At 44.6% G+C, this 22,784-nt stretch overlaps 1 protein-coding gene across 2 annotated transcripts in view; it reads left to right on the top strand.

The window, feature by feature from the left end:
- The window catches only part of LOC133350315 (beta-parvin-like), a 28,006-nt gene extending 5,762 nt beyond the window's left edge, over positions 1-22,244 (top strand). Inside the window, exons 1-13 of one of the 2 annotated variants that reach the window (XM_061564527.1) lie at positions 2,839-3,029; positions 4,575-4,664; positions 8,074-8,144; positions 9,232-9,334; positions 11,224-11,364; positions 12,110-12,225; positions 13,808-13,866; positions 14,884-14,903; positions 15,749-15,810; positions 16,093-16,161; positions 17,504-17,605; positions 18,554-18,626; positions 19,964-22,244. In XM_061564527.1, coding sequence (XP_061420511.1) covers positions 2,990-3,029; positions 4,575-4,664; positions 8,074-8,144; positions 9,232-9,334; positions 11,224-11,364; positions 12,110-12,225; positions 13,808-13,866; positions 14,884-14,903; positions 15,749-15,810; positions 16,093-16,161; positions 17,504-17,605; positions 18,554-18,626; positions 19,964-20,040 — 1,023 coding nt within the window. In that variant the 5' untranslated portion in view covers positions 2,839-2,989 and the 3' untranslated portion in view covers positions 20,041-22,244. Of the gene's footprint in view, positions 1-2,838; positions 3,030-4,574; positions 4,665-8,073; positions 8,145-9,231; positions 9,335-11,223; positions 11,365-12,109; positions 12,226-13,807; positions 13,867-14,883; positions 14,904-15,748; positions 15,811-16,092; positions 16,162-17,503; positions 17,606-18,553; positions 18,627-19,963 lie in introns of those variants that run through there. The other variant, XM_061564526.1, reaches the window with a different exon arrangement.
- Positions 22,245-22,784: the final 540 nt, after the last annotated feature.

The following is a 22,784-nucleotide window of genomic DNA, read 5'->3' as shown; positions in this document are numbered from 1 at the left end:
TTATGATCAAGCTGCAACGAATTGTGCAGTAGCGATGGTGGTGGGTGGGTATGCATGCATCTGGCTCCAGATCAACGAACGCGCAGCTTCGCCCTGACACTGATCGAATTCTGTCATCACACGAAACATATTTCAAAAGTAACCATCATGTCACCCAAGATGAAAATATTGTGGCTTTGAAGAGCGGATACGTGTCTCCTCCTCCCCCCCCCCTTACGATTGTCTGAGTAATCGGTACATCACAGTCAAGGTTAGCTGGAAGCGGGAGCGGACGTAGTTTTGAAGCACCCCTTGGGGACAGTCGGCAGTTCAAACTTTGCGTTTTGCGGTTTCGTCTCTGGGCGCTTGTTGAGGGCGCGTCTGGCCTTGCCAATATTGGCAGCCGCATTGCGGGAACCGCCCAGGCGAGCGCCAGCTTCTCTTGGTGCATCGCCTCCCCCGGATCGTCAAGGTTACTCCATGCGAACTCACCGCCTCCTGCCAGCTTCCTCTAATGGGGCTTTAAAAATACGTTTTATTTAAACAGTGGAATGAAAACGCACATTGAAAACTGCTGAAACGGTGAAGTTATTTTTTCTCCTGGCTTTATACTTTATTCTAAAAAGAGTGTTGCTGGCTGGCTGGCTGGTGGGAGGCACACGTCGTCCAAAGGACGTGTTCAGGCTGCTCGTCATTAACACAAAATAATGTCCAGTGGGCTATGATTTAGCAATTTCAACCTGCACCAAGCTTTTAATGGAAACACATGGGTGACTTGGTTGTTTGATAACATTTATAAATCTTTGTTCTTTATCTGCCGCTCATAATGTTTAATTGATAGGCTGTCCTTGAATACTGTAGCCGGTTACGATGAGCAGACTGTCAGTATTTATTTTTATTTGCTTAATCAGCCGGATATGCTTGGTGGGGCCAAGTGTGGGCACTCATACCTTTCTAAGATGCCTGGCCAACAGCGTGGACAGAGTGGACTCAAACATATAATTTATGTTTTTACATTTTTTTAAATTTAGTTTTTATAGATGTGTAGCAGACCTCAGCAAAAGGGCTTCAGAGCATCATAGTTAAAATGTATACAAAATTAACCCCGCACATCTGCAGTTTACCAACATATCCTCAGACATGAGTAGCATTTTAGTTTCTTTCTCAATGGGAGAATATCGGTGTTCAGACGCAGTTCTTCAGGCAGAGCCGTTCAAAATCTTGAGGCCCAAGGACTGAAAAAGGCCGAGCTCTGAAACGTTCTTGCCCTCTCAGAGGAGGAGCTCTTCAGAGCTTCTTCTCGTGGCGTGAGGAACAAAGTGCTGAGCTGCACCTTCACCGTTCGTTATTTTTAATTAGTTGTTACATTTTAGGTGGGTTTAATTAACTATTTAAGAAAAAAAAAATTGGGTTTCCAACGTATATTTTTTTCGGTTTCAGCTTGCGGTTATTTCAATCACGATGTCTGTGTGCTTTCAATAGTAGTGATGTGGTACTGTGCTGTATAATATTAACTTAAACACTTTGCTATGATAACGCCTGGCAAGTCATTGTCACTTATAGTTGTCAGCTACTGTCGTGTGTGACGTTTATTATTCCCAGATAGAATGTTTCTGTTTGTGGTAATTCTCCCCTTAATGCCAATGACTACCCACGAGTGAGGGAGGTTAAAGCGTGGCTTTATATCCACGCATTTTAGAAGTTGCATGTAAGATGACATTTTGAAAACATCCAGTCGGAGAACAGGGAGGGCATCTTCAAAGCTAAGCTCTCGGAGGCTCTCGCCGTTCCTGTGTCTGTTCTGAAGCTACTTTTGCAGCGTTCATTCTCTACAATGTAAACTCTAAACCGCGCGATGCTCATTTTTTTTAGCACTCGCCACCGGTAAGTGTGGTCAGCTGCCGCCGTGTGTTTGATCTGACACGAGGGTGGGAAGAAACTTTTGAGTGGACGGTGAAATGTGTCTCACTTGTGTTTTCTCTGCACGCAGAGCAATCATCCCATTTCCTTCTTGGAGAGTGGTCCGCAGGAAACGGGATCCCTAAATCATTCCCAGATTTCCTACAATTCTGCTGAACTGGCAAAGTAAATTCAGAATCGTGACCCGCATGTTAAACCCCGGGTGTTTTATTTCCCCTTCCCCTAACTAGAAAGTTCCATTTGCCAATGAAAACCTCAACAAAAACCCACACAGTCTTCAAGATTATCAGGGGAATGCCCACAACAAGAGAAATAATTAAAACACTTTCTGGTGTTTTATCACTCTTGTGTTTTACGTCCATGGCGCATTTTCAGGTTGTACCACGTGTTGGGGTGTTCGTGCTGGGATCTTCTTCAGGAATTGCTGAACAAAGTTTTCCACCGTGTGGACCTAAGTTGAATTCCTGGCCCAGGCTAACATCACTGACAGGTGATATCTGAACTGGTCCTCGGTACTGCCATCCTTTACCAGCCCACACCAACCAGCATGGTGGAGTTTTGAAAGCTCCCAGAATGTGGAGTGAAATGTTGGACAATCTTGCCGAACAATATGCGGGAACAACCCTCAAACGAATTAGGGAGCTGTGCAGCACGACAGCAGAAACCTACGCAAATAGTAGAACTCATCTGTCTATTGTCTGTCGTGTTCTAACTGCAGTATATCGGCTTTTGTTTCCATGGCAGCTCTACCAACATTATTTATTGTTTAAATACGTCTGCTCCCCTTCGATAGCTGTGGATTATACGCGTGAGTGCGATCCACGGTGCAAACCGCAAAGTACATATCATTCCTGGCCGCATCACTTGCAGACACCCCGGTATCTGGAGGGGCAGGCGTGGCCCTTGCTGCTCGCTTTCCCAGCCGTTTTATCCCACAGTGGGCACACGAGCCTGGGCGTATACTTCCTGACAGCTCACACTCACAGGGTCCCCACACTATAAAGAACCATTCGCTTAATTTCCCAGCTCCTAGCCTAGTGCTGCCTTGCGTCGCGCAGTCCGTAGCTCGGTGGTGCCCTGCGTGTCCAAGATGAACAGTTTGTTTGGAGGAGTGAAGTCCAAGGGGGCAGGTAAGCTGTTGCTTGCAGAGGCCTTCATGCGGCACGCGATACATCAAGGCTGCTGATGATGATGGAAGATCGGCTTCGCCACTTGCTGTTAAATGGAATGAGGACCGCTGTTAAGGGATAAAATTATATTGCTGCATTTTGGTAGTTAACATAAAAATAATATAACAACGTGTTCAAGCTGGGTGACTAAGCTTCATAGTTGTCTGAGCCCAAGCAATAGATATGTTTTGAGTGCTGTTAAAAAAAAACGATTCCTGTGGAGAGGAATCTACAAAAGTCAACAAGAAATGCTTGGTTGTATGTATGCATGTTGAACTTCTTTCGCCACTGTACATAGCCAACCGTGCTCATCAGAGGTGTGGGAGATCTACTGATTGTAATCTACTGTCTTCGATTTGTACTGTAATTAAACAATGACACGTTCATAGCGTGTCCTCAACATAAGTACGTGCTAGCTATACATCATTCACATTTCTCATTTTCGGAGACTCATTTAATAGATTTAACCTGTGCTTACGCAACACGTGGGGAGCGGTGCAGCAGTAGTCCATGCACTGTGTTCTAAGCCTGCCCAGCTACGTTTAATTCCTAGCCATGGCTAACATCAGTGCCAAGTGCCGGGGCAGTGGTTGATGCACGTCTGTAGTCCAGCACTGTGGAGGCAGCAAGGGTTGGTCGATCGCACACAAATGTTATGAAACCTTCCTTTCCCCGCAGGTGTCTAGTAGATGCCATACCCAATGTCGCCAAGGGAAGGCAGTACAGGAAGTAGATTACTCACCATCTGTTTTCCTTTGTATAGGGATAGAGTGTTGCCCTCTCGTGTGCGTGGGTTTTCACTGGGTGCTCTGGTTTCCTCCTTACTCGTATCAGCCAATTAATGCTGAGTTGTGTTTATATTAAACACAACTCAGCATTAATTGGCTGAAAACGTCTTATAATAAAAACACAATGCAGCACCCTCCTGAAAAAAAGTCTTAAGACTCAGTGTGGCTTCCATGGATGAAGAAATTAATTATATGTATTAGATATTAGATTGTTATTATACGATTTATTATTATAAAATCTTCACAGGTCCTGGGCACCACTCCTTCACCAATTGACAATGACCAGCATGGTGCAGTATGCTTAAAACAAAATAACCCGTGACTGAAATGGCATGGGGGGGGGTGGAGGTCTTCATTCAGCATTATTTAAAATATTATTCCAGTCGTTATTTAATATAAGCTATGTTATCGTAATTGATATCGAATAAGACGTTTTCCTTAGTCACCTGCTTTGTGGTGGGTGAATGGTTCGTGTTCACCGTCCGGCGCTCGCCAGCATGGTAAAGTAATGATCAAATGACCGCCACACCCCACATGGCATGGGGAGGCCCTCATCCAGCAGTGCATCAATGAAAGAGCTGCACATGCACATGTATGGGTTGGTAGACTAAACGCACCGTTTAGCTACGGTCAACCTGCAGCGTGTACTCCGTACTTTGACGTCGCTTTCTATTTGTGCCCACTGCCCCGTCTCTCTCTCTCCCTGCCCCGCGAGCAGTGAACGAGCTGCAGGAGGAAGGAAAGAATGCCATCAACTCGCCCCTCTCCAACACGTTGCCCGACATCCGCCCGGAGGACACCTTCCTTGGTGCGTAAGTGAATCGTCTGATGTCGAGCCGGCCCAGCTAAATGCCTGCCAGCCCAGTGGCAGGAGCTATGCAGGGTTTAGGCGGTGCAACTGCACCAGACCCCATGAGCAGGTTCGGCCCAGGCACTGGGCCGCCAAGAGGGTGGGAGGGGGGGACGGGGGAATTGGACAGGCGCCCCATGTCAGTGTGGAAGAGTAGGCAAAATAGCCTCTGGAGGGGGCTCTCTAGAGCTCTGTCTCGTGGAGAGCTTCTAGCAGTGTCGTAAACAAGGAATTGCAGGGCTGCATCTTTACTGTTTCAACGTTTACGAGGGCCCATACCAACCACACTAGGCTACTTGTGCGCGTCATACCTCCAGTCATCTACAGGGGCACAGAAACGTATGTGTGTTGTCCCCTTATATAATTGTTTTTTTTTTCCGGGTAATCCGGTTTCCTCCCACGCACAAAAATGTTCAAAACATTGGCCAAAAATCTTCAACAGGATCCTCCTGACAAAAGGTTTGTGCAGACTCAGGCTTTTAATTGTTATATGAGCAGATGTCTATCATGATTCATAACTTGTCTCTTTTTTGTTAGATCGTGTTGATATGATTATACATTTTTTCTAATCTTACACCACCCGAAAGAGCCACTAATCACGTGGGCAAAAATGACAATTTATTTCATTTATTTGCTAAGTTGTAATGTTCAAAAGGAAGCAAACTGATCCTGTTTTGTGGTGTTGTGTCATTGGACAAAACGACCTTCTAGATCTTTTGCAAAGCAGTGCAACCAGTCATGTTATAAAACGACCCACAGAAGCAGATATCACCATGCTACCTCTGAGATCCCTTCACTTTGCCACTTGTACTTCGAGTAGAGGCCAGCACTTTCCCACCTGGTTTGCATATGAAAGTAATGTTCATAACATGCGAGGATTTTTTTATCATCAGAGCTGGAATTTAGAAAAAAAATTAAGTGTGGCACAAGGTTTAATGGCATGGGTTTTTACTGGTAGGAACCCACTGGTTCCACCAGCCCACAGGGGATTATTGTGTCCGTCCGTCATGCAGGGAGGGGCTGGGTGGGGAGGGTGGGGCTGGGTGGGGATGGGCGGGGACGGGCTGGATGGGGAGGGTGGGGAGGGGCTGGGTGGGGAAGGTGGGGAGGGGCTGGGTGGGGAGGGTTGGGCTGGTTGGGGAGGGTGGGGCTGGGTGGAGGGTGGGAAGGGTGGGGCTGGGTGGGGAGGGGCTGGATGGGGAGGGTTGGGCTGGTTGGGGAGGGTGGGGCTGGGTGGAGGGTGGGAGGGGTGGGGCTGGGTGGGGAGGGGCATGGTCACCCCGTGGTGCCTTTATAAAACTCAACATTTAACCTACTCACGTCGGCTTGTGTCCGCCCTCACAGTCGGGCATATTTGGGGAATACACCACGCAGCCGTTGACCCTGGCCATTGACCGAGCAACCCAACGTTCCTACCAGCTCCCTCCGCAGGAATGTGTTTGGTCATTGTGCTGAGACCATCAAATAACTGCACTTGAAAACCTGGTTTCAGTCAAGCAAATCTTCGATTTGAACCGAGAATCTCACCAGTTCTGGCCGATTGGTCTGACCTCTGAACCACCCGACCTCAACAAAAATGTATAGTTGACCTCTTGATACTTTGAAGACTTTTTCAAAGTCTCAAGAGGAACTGCAAATCAAAGTACACATTTAACCAAAAATAAAAGTATTTCAACCATAAATGTATTTTCTTTTATGTTTGATATACTAAAACTGTCCTCTTTAATATTGAGTACCAGTGGATTTAGAAACATTACTAGACCATATTCTGTGGAATTGACGACCTATTTTGTCTCCGACCAGTGTTTCATTCACACCCACCTGACTTCTTTGGCTCGTGTGGCCAGCATGGAAGTATTGAGCTGAAAGCATTCTGGGAGAGAGGCACACCCTCATCCTTGATGTGGAAACTACCTGTGTGTGAATGGCCTTCTCTTAAGTTATCCCTCCATACGTTCTGGATGGCAGAGTCCTCACAACCGGCAGCACCCGTGCTCACCAAAGAGGGCGATGGAACATTCCATTTTATGGAGTGGTTTATTTAACGAGTCAAAGTCCTCTCTGGGGTGCAAAGCTTACAACGCAAGCTATGCAGCCTGAGTGCAAATGACTGCCCACTGCTATTGCTGCTGTACACTAAAGGAGTAAACATTAACCCCCTTACCCCTCCCCTCCCCCCGGGGCGTTATGATGATGAATTGCTGAGAATTATGATAGCGATTCAATTATGTAATTTATTCTTAACATTGCGGTACATGGCAACACCTGTGGTGGCTGTAAGGGTCGGATGAACCCATAAAAGCATGCAATTTAATGAATGTGAATAAAAACCATGGCTTATTTATGCGATTCAATGCACGTATCGGGACCTTGGTAATTCTATTCATCGATGCATAGTTACCATGCCCCTATGTAAAACTATAAACTCAACTCATTTTATTTGACCAGGTAAGGCCCACTGAGCTACATAGCTCTTTTTCAGAAGCAACCTGGCCACAAATGATAGCTCAAGAAAGTGGCTTATCATGTGGAAATCTGTAGCAGCCAAATACTCTAAACGCATGTTTCTAAATGTGGAGGGAAAAACCTGGAGGACCCGTAGAAAAACCCACACGACCATGGGGAGAACATGCACACTCCAAATATCTCCTGTATACCAGGCGAGGTAGTTAACATCTCACTGCTGTTGCGCCCTGTGTATGTATGTTGAACTTTTTTCGCACCTTACGTTGCCAATCGCACTAATCTGAGGTGCAGGGGAAGGACAACAAACTAGGCACAAAAAGCAGTTCTAAAGAAATAAGTTGTAAATCTACATTTTTAAATCCTTTATATTAAGTTTGCTTGCTTGCTTACGACCGTGCAAATCTTTCGGTCGTTTTTTAACCCACTTCCCGTGATCCAATCGAGCTGACATTTTCCACACACACTCGTTGTGCGTGACAATTAATGTTCGTGAACATTTTTTCCCAAAATTTTACACTTTTTAGGACAAAAGTATTAAATTTAATTACCAATTGCTTAATGGTGCAATGCAATCATCTGACCCATAGGTGGCAGCCATCTCAAGCCAGAGAACGAGAGGACTCTAGCCGCCACGCATATAAAGGATTTATAGTGAAAAACTTTGTTTTTACGGGTTATACTTGTTTCAAAGTACAGAGCAGTTCCAGTGGCTCCCTAATATCAGAATGAAGAGTGAATACCGTATATTGATTCTTAACCGCATTGCGTGCGGATCAGCCCGCATTGGGGACAAGCCATTCGCACGCACGTTGATATCCGCGCTCAGGATCTGATGTGCACGTAGCCCGTGCGCGCGTGGCCCCGGTCATGCTGTTGAAGCGCCGCTGTCTTTCTCGCTCAGAGGAGAACGAGGAGCGCACCATGATCGACGCGCAGTCCAAGAGGGACCCCAAGCTGCAGGAGCTGATTAAGGTCTGTGGAAGCATCGGTGTGTGTACTGTGTTGTAATGACGATAATTTAACATGGAACTCTCACCGCCTTGTGTTTCATTTATGGCAACTATCATTATTATACAGGTAAAAAAAAATGTTTAACTTTTTAACAGTTTTTTTTGTGTAGTAATGCATTGATAATGATAGGGTTTCCCCCTTTTTTGCCAACAAAACTGAAACCTTTTTACAAGCAATCATGTGTGCATTAACCACAATACTTGTGGTCAAAATGCAAACAAAAAACACTGATAATATATGCATTGTCCTTGAAACTGATTGGTCCACACCAGATACGGCTTTCTTTTGAGCCTCGTCTCAATTGGTGCTACACCAGAGGACGCCAAAAGGCGTAGTGCACTGCATTATAAACCTAGTCACCCGAGTTTAATTCCTGGCTATGGCTGACAACATTGGTGAGGGATATTTTAACCCATCCTGGGCATCCACTTCACCAACCTGCACTGACCAGTTTTGTGAAGTATGGTTAAACAACCCCCATGATGGATGTGACATGGAAAAGCCTTCCCCCAGCGGCGCATTCACAAGGGATTAAAATTACGTGTTCGCACACACACATGCACTCACACATCAAATGACTCAATCGTGCATGGAACGCTAGACTGTCACCGTGAACATTCTTTGGGTTTAATGCAATTGCTAGTGGCTTAGAGTTAATGGCAGCTTTAGAATTCTCATGGTTCAGTGTTACTGCCCAAGTTTCACAGAGTCAGACGAAGGCTACTTTATGATTCTTTGAATCAACTTCTAGAAAGCCAGCATAACAAGTGGTAAGTTTTACACTTTGTGTAAAGAAAAGCACAATCATAGTATAGCACTGCTGCCATTTAATAAAATAAAATAAACATTCTAAACACAGTATATGAATATAAAATGTTGTATTTGGTTATTGATGGTCTAAAGCACAGACGACAGGCCTTTGTACATATAATTGCTAACATAGGGCCGGAACTATTAATGCCTGCAAGCTAACGCCATGGTGGCCACGTGTCTAGAACCTATGAAATATGATTGCGAGTGACATGACGTGTTTGACCGTGTGTCTCAGGTGTTGATAGACTGGATTAATGACGTGCTTGCAGAAGACAGGATAATCGTCAAGAGCCTCGAGGATGATCTTTTTGATGGGCAGGTTCTTCAGAAGCTCCTGGGTAAGTTGTCTTTACTACTGCGTGGGCTTTCACGTCTTTGGGTCGTGCCGCGTATTGTTAGTTTGGCATTTCACATGAAAGACCCAAGTTGCAGAAGATCCCTGTTTGATTTTCCACGAATCGCATGGTCCACCCTAAACCGCATTCACTGCACAAATCATGGCAGATGTTGATACATGATGCACAATTTTAAAATGTAAAACTCTCCAGTAGTTTGCGACTGTGGTCATCCAGAACAGACGGTACAACTGTATGATGACGCAATGCCCGTTCCACAATTATGAAGGAGACAGGGCGATCCACTCCCCTGCTCCTGACAGTTATCTGGCTTGACCAGCTGAATGTGAAATTGTCGTTGTTGCTCTGCATCTACATCAGCCGTACGAAAGAAGTAGATGGCATGTCACGCCGTGTGCTGGAAACTTCTTGAAGAATTGGCGTTTCAGTTTAATATTCAATGGTCACATCGGTGAGCTACACAAAATCATTATCTTCTTACCAGCAGAACCCTGCAATGCAACGTTTCCCTGCTGTCCCGGTGGCAGTATTCGGTATTTAAAAACGCTTAATGGATTCCGAGGGTATACATTGGATTCAGATAAACTTGGCCTGCTACTGCCGCTTATTGAGTGCAAGAGCCAAAAGCCGTCATTAACTTTGGACGATTTCCCCTTTTTCTTTCTATTAAAGTGCAAAGCTGAAACAGATGTTGTATCGCCCCAATAAAATCCCATGTGGTTCCGTTACCAATTGGTAAAATAAACAGTGGGGGAGGGGTATAGTGCTGACATGGGGCCTCTGGTGAGATGTTAATACCTCGCCTGGTATACAGGACATAATGGGTTCGATCCTAACCCTGACACCTGTTGTATAATTGGAGTTTGCATGTTTCCGTGGTGGTGTGGATTTTTGTCTGGGTCCTCTGGTTTATCCCTCCGCATTTGGAAACCTGTGTTGCGTGTATTTGGCTGCTGTAAATGTCCACGTGATGACAAGCCACTCCGTTGAGCTTTCATTTGTGGCCAGGTCGCATCTGAAAAAAGCTGTATCGCTCAGTGGGCCTTATCTGATAAAATAAATAGTTTAGTTTATAGTTTACCATAGGAGCGTAGTAACTACGCCTCCATGAATATAATTACTAAGGTTGCAATACGTGCATTGAATCACGTAAATAATCCGTAGTTTTTATTCGTACACATTTATATTGCATGCTAGTTTGTATGGGTTCATCCCACCCCTACAGTCACCACAGGCGGTAAGACTTGGTGGTAAACCGCACTTTGGCGAACTTGTCCACTAGATGGCAGTGAACTTCTGCAGAAGAACACAAAGCAAAGGCACCTTCAAAGCTTTCCTTGACTTGAATATTACATTGTAATGGTAAGCGTTTAGGAGTCGCGATAATAATGTTTCAGTCGTTATTTGTAATATGGGTGAGAATGGTTTACGAACAAAAGCCCAAATTTAATTTTTCCAAGGGAGATGGAGCATTGGCACAGTGGATCGCACACTGCACCCTGAACCCAGGTGTGGATCTGAGTTTGATTCCCAGCCACAGCGAACATCCATGGCGGGTGATATCCGAACCAATCCTGGCCAACTTCCCCACCTCCCATCCAACCTCACCTCCCCCCCCCCAACAACCACTTGGCAAACCCGCAATGACCAGCGCGGTGAAGTAAAGTCAAATAACCCCTCAAAACCCACACGGTGTATATATTTCACACTGCAACCTTAATCAGCAGCAAAAGCACGTGAGACGACTCACCTCATTTTCTCAATTGGGTCCCGTAGCAGCAACGGTTGAGTCGCCGTCTCTGGCACAGAGAACCCGTCCGCGGGGCTGAGAGGAACGCCGGTAACCGCCGGTGCTGCCCCCGCCTGTGCAGAGAAGCTGGGGAAGCAGAAGCTGAACGTGGCCGAGGTGACGCAGTCGGAGGTGGCGCAGAAGCACAAGCTGCAGACGGTGCTGGAGGCCGTGAGCGCCGTGCTGCGGCCGCGCAACTGGAACATCAAGTGGAACGTGGAGCGTGAGTTCACCGTCGGATGCCGCTGGCCAATGCGCTGGGACTGTGCGATCGCGTGAGACCGGGACTTTCTTGCTGGTGGTGAAGCCGTTACAGAAGGGCAGGGTGGAAAATGTGTGGTCGTTCTTTTGTTTGTTAATGTAATCGTTTCGTTTTTTGTCGGTTGGTTTCAGGTTGTGTATTTGTGTCTGTCATCTTCAGCCGTAGTCTGTCCAGTGCTGCATGAAGGCCTCCCCAAGCCGTCGCTATCACGATCCTATGATGTATCAATCCACCTAGCACCTGCACACAAGGCAGTTGTAGCTCACATGCATATCTTAGGTGGCGTGATCCTGCCTTTGGTTACTACATCATTAGTCTTGACCACAAGCCATCATCCATTCCAGCGACATCCTGCCCGATCAATATGATGTATTTAAGTTCAGTACATTCTTTAATCCATGCGTTCCTCTTCCTCGCTCTCAGTGTAATATGCCAAGCAGGCATCTCTCCATGCCTCTTTGTGCACTTTTCAGCACTTTTTATTTCTTGGCTATGCCAGCTGAATATAGTGGCCTCTCTAGAAAGCGATGCTGCAGTGTGTTTTCGACGTCTGCTTTACAGCATGCTTATAATTCACCAGGCATTTGCCAGGACTTGAATCATCGACTAGATGCACACAGACTTAGTGGCAAAACGAATTTGACCACTTTGCTGACCTGGCCACTACTATTTGTGATCCACGTTGATATGTCTCTCTGTGCTGCAGTGATTCATTCCAAAAACCTGGTGGGCATCCTTCACCTGCTGGTGGCACTCGCCATCCAGTTCCATGCACCAATCCGCCTGCCAGAGAACGTGTCTGTCCAGGTCATCGTTGTACAGGTAGGAACTCTGTTTTGCTGTAGTAGTAGTAGTAATATTATGATTGTCCTAAGGATGAAACCCTGGTTCTAAGAGACCCGGTATGATATGTCCTGCCTGATTTTAAACAACATTTAAAATGTTATGCCCCTAAGATTAAAAAAGTAATCTTTTGTGAGCAAATACGCATTCTTGCTTGCACACTGTCTTCCAGACAATGACTACTGGAACAGTGGAAAGTATTTCAGGTCTGCATCATAAGGTTAGATGCCAAAACCACAACTTGGATTTATGCGTTTATTAGGCTGGATATATCGTTTTTTCGTTGGTTTATGTAATTTTTTTTTATTTGTGAAGTACGGTGACATCTTCTTGGTTCTTTCGGTAAAGTCACGTAGAAGGGAAGTAATAAAATAATAAAAATATAACATAATAAAATAATATAATAAAATTATATAATAATATAATAAAATAATAAAATAATATCGTAATATCCTAATATAATAATATACTAATATAATATAATATACGGTGACATGTTTAATTTACAACCAATGTTGCAGTCGTTCTTGAGAGGGCTATTTCTTTGGATGCTACGTCGCACTTTTTGAGAAAGGCAAAGTCTGATGAGAGTCTAAATGCAGATCCTGTGAGACAACGGGAAGGTTATGAAGTATTTGGCGGCTACATCTTTCCATGCACGCCTTTGTGAAATTATAATGACAGCTTTACGCTTTGTGGGAGTAGCGCATTAGCGGCGGACTTTGACAGAGTGCTGTGTTTCAAGTGGCACCGTGTTAATTTATGCTGCAGCTACCATGGAATATTTATTCATTTAATGAGGTAGTCCTAGACCTCTGGTTTATTTGCTTGCATGGCCAATCTTGACTCAAACTAAAATGATCTTGGGCATCAGGGTTCCTGTTTCTTTAGCCCTAAGCTAAGAAACTTGCTTACCAAGTGAATTGTGTGACCCAGAATCATTACTATTATTTAAATTTCATTAATTACATAGCTTGATGCTCTTTTTAATGTTTCGAGAGCTATTTTTCTCTTGGTAGGTTTTATTTGGTTTTCACAAGGCACTGTGGAATGGCTCATTTGAAAAGGTGTATAAGCTTTTATAGCAAAAAAACAAACCTGCATTTCTGTGAAAATTAACAATGTTGCCACAGTAAAAAAATCGAGAATTATTCATCTGCATGAGCATATAAAGGGTTGATCAACATTTATTTCATTAGGATGTACTCTGCAAGTGTAATTGCTGTGTGGATGTTGCACTGTGTTGGAATCATGGTTGTGCTTAATTTCAAATACAATTGAAATAGCAGTTTTTAGTTTTGTTATTGAATACATGTTTAGTTTGTACCAATACATTTTCCCATTCTTCTATTTCATCCCATGCTTTAATTCTCAATTTTGCATTAATTTTCTTTACACTTGGAAATCGTTGTTTTAGTGCATATTAATGTTATTTAAATTATTTTTAGTAGTAAATTTTTGCATTTTTATGGTGTATTTAATTTTACTCAGATCTGCCTCAAACAAATGAGTACTGGTCTAATTTTGTAGGCTATTAGTAAACATCTCTTTTCTTTCACAGAAGAGGGATGGTTGCCTCGCTTCCCACAGAGTCACAGAGGAGATCACGAGTACCACCGAGTGAGTGAGCGCACGTCACTACACGCGCAGTGCGTTTTAGATTCATATATAGAGCCTCCACATGCAACAGCATATTCAGACGCTACGCAAGCAGTGGGACTTGGGAATCCTCGAAAAAAATGGGCATACTATATTCACCTGGGAATGAAACAAAAATGAAAAAAAATTTAACTAAACTATTTTTTTTATTTTCCCAGGTAAGGCCCATTGAGCTATCAAGCTCTTTTTCAGAAGCGACCTGTCCACAAATGATAGCCCAACGAAGTGGCTTATCACGTGGAAATTTATAGCAGCCAAATACTTGAAATGCATGTTTCTAAATGTGGAGGGAAAAAGCTGGAGGACCCGGACAAAAATCTGCATGACCACAGGTAGAACATGCAAAACTCCAAATATACAGACGTCAGGGTCTGGATCAAACACAATGTCTCGTGTATACCAGGCGAGGAAGTTAGCATCTTCGCACCGTGGCTTGAACCACACTGGTATTTATTTTATAGAGCAAAAGTGACAGTGGTAGACACAGGAAAGGTACATACTCTTTTGGTTTTTTCGGTAAAGTCACGTAGGTAAAAAAAGAAAATAAATTAAATCACGACGTTTCGGAGGCAACACAAGCGTCCGTCTTCAGGTCTTCAGGTGAAGACGGAAGCTTGTGTTGCCTCCGAAACGTCGTGATTTCATTTATTTTCTTTTTTTACCTACGTGACTTTACCGAAAAAACCAAAGAGTATGGACCCTTGCAGTCACAAAAACTTCAAATCTAGAACAGGAAAGGTAGTCTTGAGGCTGGACTAGAATATGGGCAGGGAGCCTACAGCACGGATGTCTGGAGGAAGGGAGTTCCACACTATGCAGGCAGCAGGAAAGATTGAACCGAGCGAAGGTTGACTGGGGGCTTTTTGGCAGGAAGCGCTGGTTGCTGAAGCGGAGAGTTCATGGAAGCGAGTAGAGCCAGATGAAAATGCAGTAGTCATTGTAAATTTCTTTCATCCTTAAACATTTTTTTCCCAACAGAGACATGACTGGAAAATATGGTGAGTTGTTAAATATACATTTTTATACATGTGCATTCACCTCCCTGTCGTAATTCAATAAATTGTTATGATTTTATTCAAGTAGCAAATGTTTATTTAAAATGAATGTTGTGGTGAATATAGCTCCTCGAGTTGCAGCTGGGGTCATGAGGACTCACATGCAACAAATATGAATCAGAAAACTGATTCGTACACACAGAGCCCAATGCATGCATCATCATTCGCGTAGGAATTAATTCGAATCAATTAATCTGCATTGTTACACACCTGGAACTCGTGAAATGCATTTCTGTAATGAACTGGTTAATTATAGTCGTTGCAGGCACAGCGATGTTTGTTTAATATTTCATTTGTCAAAATTCCACAGCAAATAGTACATGAGGACAGTGAATGCGACTAGAGACAAGAGACAGGGTAGAAGCACACGGAGAGAAATAAAATCAACAGCAGTCGAACTCATGCATGAGAACTGACAAGCACGGTGGAGCATTTGAGATCAGATCGGCTCGCGACAGTCACATGTGCTGCGCTACTTGTGCCTGATCACAAGCAGCGCAGCACATGTGCATTGGCACCGTGCTAATCGGAGGTGTGTGGGAAGGACAACAAACTAAAAAGAAAAAGCATTTCTAAAGAAATTAGTTTTCAATCTGGATTTGAAAGTGCATAACCCCAGTGGCTTGCTAATGTCGGAAGGAAGAGCGTTCCAGACGGCCGCAGAAGTGCATCTGAAAGTGCGCGCGCGATGCGGTGACCGTGTTTGTTCGAAGCTTCACAAGCTCCTAGATGAACGCCTTAGTTACAGTGGGCGCTCTGTGATGCGTGTGTGGCGTGGGAACCCACAGAGCGCGACGCCTTCGACACGCTCTTCGATCACGCCCCAGAGAAGCTCAACGTCGTTAAGAAGGTATCCGGAGGCTGCGTCTCGTCATCCCATTCTTCCCGCTCGCCGATTTTCTTCTGGACAAACTTGCGCCTTGACAATTTTTTTGGCCAGACAGATCAAGGCTTTGGCTGCTTAGGCCTGAGCTGTCAGGATAAAACATGTTTGCTTCTTCCTCCTAAACATCCCTTTCCGGCTCGTACCTTTCTGGTGTGCGGGCCCTGATAACATTAATCCGGCACTCATCAAAGGGCAGCGCTGCGCTGAGGAATGTTATTTTTACTTGTTGAATTTTTTTTTTCGCAGTCGCTCATCACATTTGTCAACAAGCAGCTGAACAAGTTGAACCTTGAGGTCACTGACCTGGACTCACAGGTCAGAGTCGTGTTTTGTGTTTTCTATTTGCACCTCGGTCACAACGGCGTCATTTCAGACGTTTCTCTCTATGCGCCACGCATCCAAGCCGCTGTAAGGCAAGGTTTGCGCGTGACTCGCTGGAAGTCCATGTAAACTCGACGAAGGGGTTTTTTGCAAAATACGCGAAGAACATTCTCTGCATTAGGTGTGTTTTTTTTTTCCATGTTGGGGTTTAACGTACAAGTGTCGAGACTGGGCCATACTTTTTTCCATTTATTTGACTGTGTTCCCCTCATCATCGCTGCTTGTTATCTCCCAGATGCAGTGTTTACATTTATTCCAGGAAGGATTTACTGACACCCATTTCTCCAAGTCCCATGCACTGTGGATGTCACTGCCATGATGTCACTCACTCGTAGACAATCATTGGGTTTCCGTTAAGATGTTAGGAGAATAAAATTCCTTACATGCATTTGTTAATCCACTGCGGTAGGGAAGGCTTCCCCAACATCCATAGAGTGTAAGCGGGGGTTGTTTGACCATACTTCCCCTTGTTGATGAGCGTGTAGTCGGTTCAAATTTCACTCGGCACTGATGTTTGTCATGGCGGGAATGGAACTCGTGTTCATAGCGCAGAGCGGGAACCACTGTCGCACCCCTTGTATATTGAGTGGCTTTCCATTTACCAAAAGCAAAATTACTTCTGATTAAATGCCCACTAATGCTAGTTCGCTGTGATTTATGCATTGGTTATTATTACAACTGTCTGCCTGCCTCATTCACTGCATTCTAAAGGCATTCATCAGAGTCAACAGAAAGGAGGTATACATTTTGATGCTGTCCACAAGCAAGATACGTTATCGTCACATCAATGTTACAATTTTTAATCAAATAAAGCAATTCTTTGGGAAGCAGTAAAGTAGTGGTTAGTGTTCTGCCCTATGAACCCAATAATGATGGTTTGATTCCATGCCAGAGCTAACATCAGTCGTGACTGATATCTGAAACGTCCCTTCAACCCATGCTGACCAGTGTGGTGAAGTACGGTCAAACAACCACCACGACCGTCATGGCGTGGAAAGGCTTTCAAAACAAGGAAGTGAATTGACAACGGGTTGTGGAACAGTACTCATTCTGACGTAAATGTCAATTAGAAGCCCAGTAAAGCTCGTCAATTAGCGTTACCTGATCACACAGCAGAGCGGTGTCGGGGTTGAAGACCAAGGAGACAAGTGGCAGAGAGACATGTCAGGCAGTTGAGCACCGCGAACATTGCCGACCTGTCAGTGTCTTGAATTGTACCTCCCAAAGTAAACCATGAAACTGATATCACGCGCGTTGTCTCTTTGTGCGGTGATAGTTTGCAGATGGAGTGTACCTCGTGCTTCTTATGGGTTTGCTGGAAGATTACTTTGTGCCGCTGCATAACTTCTTCCTCACTCCGGAGGGCTTCGAGCAGAAGGTAATACGGTGAAAGATACATTTAAATACTCACAGGTGCATACACAGGCTGCATCGACCCAGGGGAGACCCTGGATCAGTTCAGATATCCCTCGCCACGGGTGTTAGCTGTGGCTGGGAATTGAACCCAGGAGGCTGGGTTTGTAGAGCAGTGCGCTATCCACTTCACCACCTCTCCTCCCACATTCATACAAAGTTAAAGATTCCCAATGTAGCCTGAACAGACTGTTGAGGCAAGTGCTGTTAGCAAGCACCTACGGAGGCCAGCATGGCACACGAGGGGGAGGGTGGCCAGCACCACGCCTGGCGGATTGTGTTTCTCGAGTGATGATGTTTACACATTGCACCAGGTACTCAGTTTACTCGACCTAGGAGAGGCCCAGGACTGGGTCAGATAATAGTTACTGCTGTTGGCCACAAAACTACGAAGTTCACACACTATACTTGCTGCTCAACAACACAACAACAGATGTTTATTTTATTATTTATTTTATTATTTATTTTATAAACTGGACTTAACAATGTTGATCTTACCAAATATGGCCCACTGAGCTATATCACTCTTTTTAAGAGGTGACCTGGCCACAAATGATAGCTCAATGAAGTGGCTTATCACGTGGACATTTATGGCAGCCAAATACTCTAAACGCATTTTATCTAAAATGTAAGGGAAAAACCAGAGGAGCCTGAGAAAAATCCACTTGACCACGGGGAGAGAGACATGCAAACTCCAAATCAACGTGCGTGAGAGTAGGGGTCGAACCCACCAGCTCCTGCATAGCAGGCGAGGTAGATAGCATCTCGTCACCAGATGTCGAAAAATCCATATCCCAGTCTTGATTGCCAACGTAAGAAAACACGAACGGGGTGGAGAGTTTCGTTTCTGCTGAGCGTCGGTTTCTCTGCCGGCGGCACGATTGGAAATGACCGTGCCGTGTTGTTGTTCCAGGTGCACAACGTGTCGTTTGCATTCGAGCTGATGCAGGACGCGGGACTCAACAAGCCCAAAGCGCGTCCCGAAGGTCAGGCTCCCCTCGCCACTGGATCACCATGCTTTCACGAACGCTGCGCTGTGGTTACCGCATCGTCATATGTTTAGTTTGTTGCCCTTCCCCGCACGTCCGATTTGCACGGTTGCGTACGGTGCAAAATAAGTTAATCGTACATATATACATCAAGCTTTCCTCCCCGAGATGGGGATATTCTTGTAAATGAGCAACACATACAAGTGCAGCCCTCTCATTAGCCCTCACTGTAGGATGAGGGCCTCCCCACGAGGTGCGGGTAGCGGGGGTTATTGGACCATGCTTCCAACGCGTTGGTCAGCGAGGGTTTGTGAAGGTGGGACTGTCGATGTTGGAGCATTAACAGGGCAGACCGATGGAATTTTCTGCAACACCCTCTGCTTACAACGTAGCTCTGCAGCAGCCTATGGAATTCGTTTTTGTTCTGCACGGTGGTTACCGATCAAAGTTTATCTTCTGAGATCTAATGAGATCAGGTCCATTCTGAGTAATTTGGCAGAGACCTGATACACAAACATCCTTGTAACTGAGATATACTCATTGGATGTTCCTGACACAAATAAATTGTGCCAAATATGACAACACCTTTTGACAGTTTGGCCCCTTACACTGATCAACACGTGGGTGTTCATGCCCTGGCAAATATTTTGTTAGTGGATTATTACGTGGGTTATTCATCAAGTTTGAGCCACAGTTTAATGCAACACCACTGACAGAATCACTGACGATATTCCTAGATCCCATCAGATCTCGGAAGCTAAGCAGGTTAGAGCCTGGATAGTGCTTTGGTGGGTTAACACCGTCCATTAAAGGTGTCGTAGATGGCTGCTGCTGTTGGGCTATGTTGTCAGCAGAGGGCAATATTGAAATTGTTGTTTTTTCTCACCGTCCCATTAAAATGCTCTTGATAATACATTCTTCGACTACAAGGCTACACAGCCACTCCGTATCAAAAAAGTCCTTTAACTTTTGGCATCATCTGGTCCAACACCAATGGAGACTAGGCTCTAAGAAAAGCTGTCTCGGGTGTGGACCAATCAACTTCAAGGACAGTGCATATCATTATCATTATCAGAGTTTCTTTTTGTTTGCATTTTGACTGCTTGTGTTGTGGTTATTGCAAACATGATGCCTTGTATAAAGGTGTCAGTTTTTGTACCAGTTGAAAGGGTAAAAACCTATTACTATCCTTTAACTTACTTGCTGTTTTTGGACATTTGTGAAAAAGAGCTTGATAGGTCATTGGATTCCTCCAGTCTTGATTAAGATTCTGATTTTAATTTTCAGAACATCATTCTCAATGGTTTTTTTCCCACAATTTTTTTTCTTTTCAGATGTCGTAAACCTGGACCTGAAATCCACCCTGCGAGTCTTGTACAACCTCTTCACCAAGTACAAGCACATGGAGTGAGATGCCATGCTGCAGTCTGACCGTGGAAGGCTAGAACACGTCCCGACAGGATCCACTCGCCGCTCTCACAGAACGCAATGGCCGCTTGCTCGAACGCAGGATTCTCAACACATTTGGTGTCTCCGTGGATTTGTTGTTGTTGCTGATGTGTATCACTCGGGATGCAATTAATGCATTTTACTACTTGATTATTTGTAGGGGTATTTTTGTTTGTTGTTGTTGTTGTTCGTGTTTACTAATTTAAAATGTGCCACATTCTGTCAGCGCGATCTACAATTTAGCAAATACTGGAAATTACTTGACCATTAGGGCTCTCATGAGGTATATCAGTATTATTAATATCGTTTAAAATATATCAAGATCATGTTTGGGGTTTTATTCTAGCTTTGTAAGCCCGTTGTCGACGAAGCATTCTCATGCCTTGTCATTCAGTGATGTGTGATGGACACATTTTGGCCAGTAATGGTAGAGATCTAACCAATGTCCCAAGAACGTGCTATTTTGTAGCTCCACGCTCAAGATACACGCGGTTTTGGTTCGTGGTGTTAAATTGGTCTAACGACGGTGCCGCATTTGTTGAGAGATTTATTACATGCAATGAAATTCGGTGAAAATACACAAGATTAGACGTTTTATACAGGCATGACTGTATACAATTTCTATGATTGATACCTATATAGTAATGATTTCTAAATGAGGCATGCATTTTTCTTATCTGATGAAATCTATGCCGTAAAACATAATTTTTATGTCCCCCCAAAAAATCCTCATTGAAAAAAACCCCCAACTTAACATTCTCCCACATGGAACATTCTATTTGACTCTGTCCCCTGAGAAACATGTTACTCTATTGGAAAATATGGAATGGTAATTTCACCTTATTTAAACGTCTTCCCTGTATTTCATCGAGGGGTTATGCACTTGTTTGATGCTTCCCTTTTACTTCAGTTCGTGTGCATTCCATTGGGAGACAAATGCCCAGTCATCTCCACTCCGCCAAAGCTGAATGTTCCTCATTTTCTCTGAAGGCTCGTCCACGCTTGCGCAATCAGTTGCGCAATCAAATCGCTCTCGAAATCGCCATTTACATTTAGCTCCACTTTTTTTTATCGTTAGCTCCACCTACACCGTGTTATTGAAATGACCATCTTTGCGCACGTGGTGAAATACGTCACTCAAAAAAAAATCCGTCTCTACTTTGAGCAACCGGTTGCGCAACTGGCAACTTGCATGCGACCGAGTTGCGCAATGTCGCTCGGCTGTGGATGGGCCTCAAGGTACCTTTTGTACTGCGCTTCATGCGCTGTGTGAAGGTAGCGGCCAGCACCAAACAGAGTTGCTGTGAGCAGAGGGCCTCTCTCAATATGACTGCTTGCAGTCATGAGACATTTGTTCAGCTACATCTAAAGAACACCAAATAAGTAAATAATGCTGATTACCGTATAATTTGCCAAATCCGCACGAAAGGTAAATTTCCACCGACCGTCCTGACATGCGCGGTTGAAGTTGCACACAGTCACCGGCATTAAATCAAGAGCCGGTGCAGTGGTGCCACGTGGCATATGTGTGAGCTGTGGGCCATTCTAAAATTGCTATTTACGTCTGTTAAATCTCATTGCTGGCTTTTGATGATATAATGTGATGGGATTTGAGTTGACAGAGTTGTGGGAAATGCCTTGGTTGCAGATGCTCAGTGACCGCTGCCAGGTGTCTTCGTTTGGAGACGTTGAGTGGAATTTGCCTTCCTTACGGAGCTCGCGTTAAAAAGAAAATTGCACCCCGTTGCCTCGATGACGTTTCTAAACGCAATGACGATGTGCCTTTAAAAGTACGGGTCGCTGAGCATCCACTGCTGCCCGTTTATCAGGACTTTTGGTGAGATTTTTTGTTTTTAACGTTTACAGGTGTATCCATGATTGCCATATTTAGGATGTTGTGCTGCAGGAGTGGCAAGAAATAAAAAAAAAAATAACAACCAGTGTATTTATGCAAACCCCTGCAATGTTTCTGTTCGAAAATTATGCACTAAAAAGAAACGAGTAATATGCTAAACACTGCTTGGGTGGTAGAGGCTTGTGATTGGTGACCCTGAGGAAGACACCAGTATCAACATCGCGAAGTCATCATATTCCAGTGCAGTGTGTGACGTGATCTGTGCTTATAGTCTTAACATTAGTAATAAAAGTGACTACTTTGGTGTTTGAGCTGAGGGATTCAGTTTCAATGCTGTTTTTGAAGAAAATTATTCGTGTGTGTGTCATGATCCATGTGGAGAGCGGAGACGCTACGAACGCAACAACACGGGTTCGATTGCCGCTCACGGCCAACACCAGTGACTGTTATCGGAACTGGTCCTGAGCCTCCTTCTAGGTTGACTGAGCCTCAAATGAGTACCTGGTGCAGTGTGTAAACATTTCGACTGAGGAGACAAAGGCGTTCGGGAGTGGTGCTGGTCACCCACCCCCTCGTGTACCGCGGCAGCCTTCATAGACGCTCGCCAACAGCATTTGCCCCAAAAGTCTGTTAAAGGCGACATGGGGGAAAATTCTCTTTGAAGTTCTATGCAAATGAAAAGCAAAAGACAATCATTGAAGCAAAAACAATGAGCTCTTTATATTTTCATATCGACCATTGATTGGATATATGAGCCCATTATTCAATGTTTACGATACAAGGCAGTGTTAGTACCAAATGTGATGAGGCATGTAAGCAATATGGTGCACCACTACTGACACACTTCCTTT

This window comes from Lethenteron reissneri, chromosome 33 (assembly GCF_015708825.2).
Source record: "Lethenteron reissneri isolate LAM-NWPU_2019-01 chromosome 33, ASM1570882v1, whole genome shotgun sequence".
Classification (NCBI taxonomy): domain Eukaryota; kingdom Metazoa; phylum Chordata; class Hyperoartia; order Petromyzontiformes; family Petromyzontidae; genus Lethenteron; species Lethenteron reissneri.
Note: the sequence above shows the minus strand (reverse complement) of the source record. Positions and strands in the feature narration are given on the sequence as shown.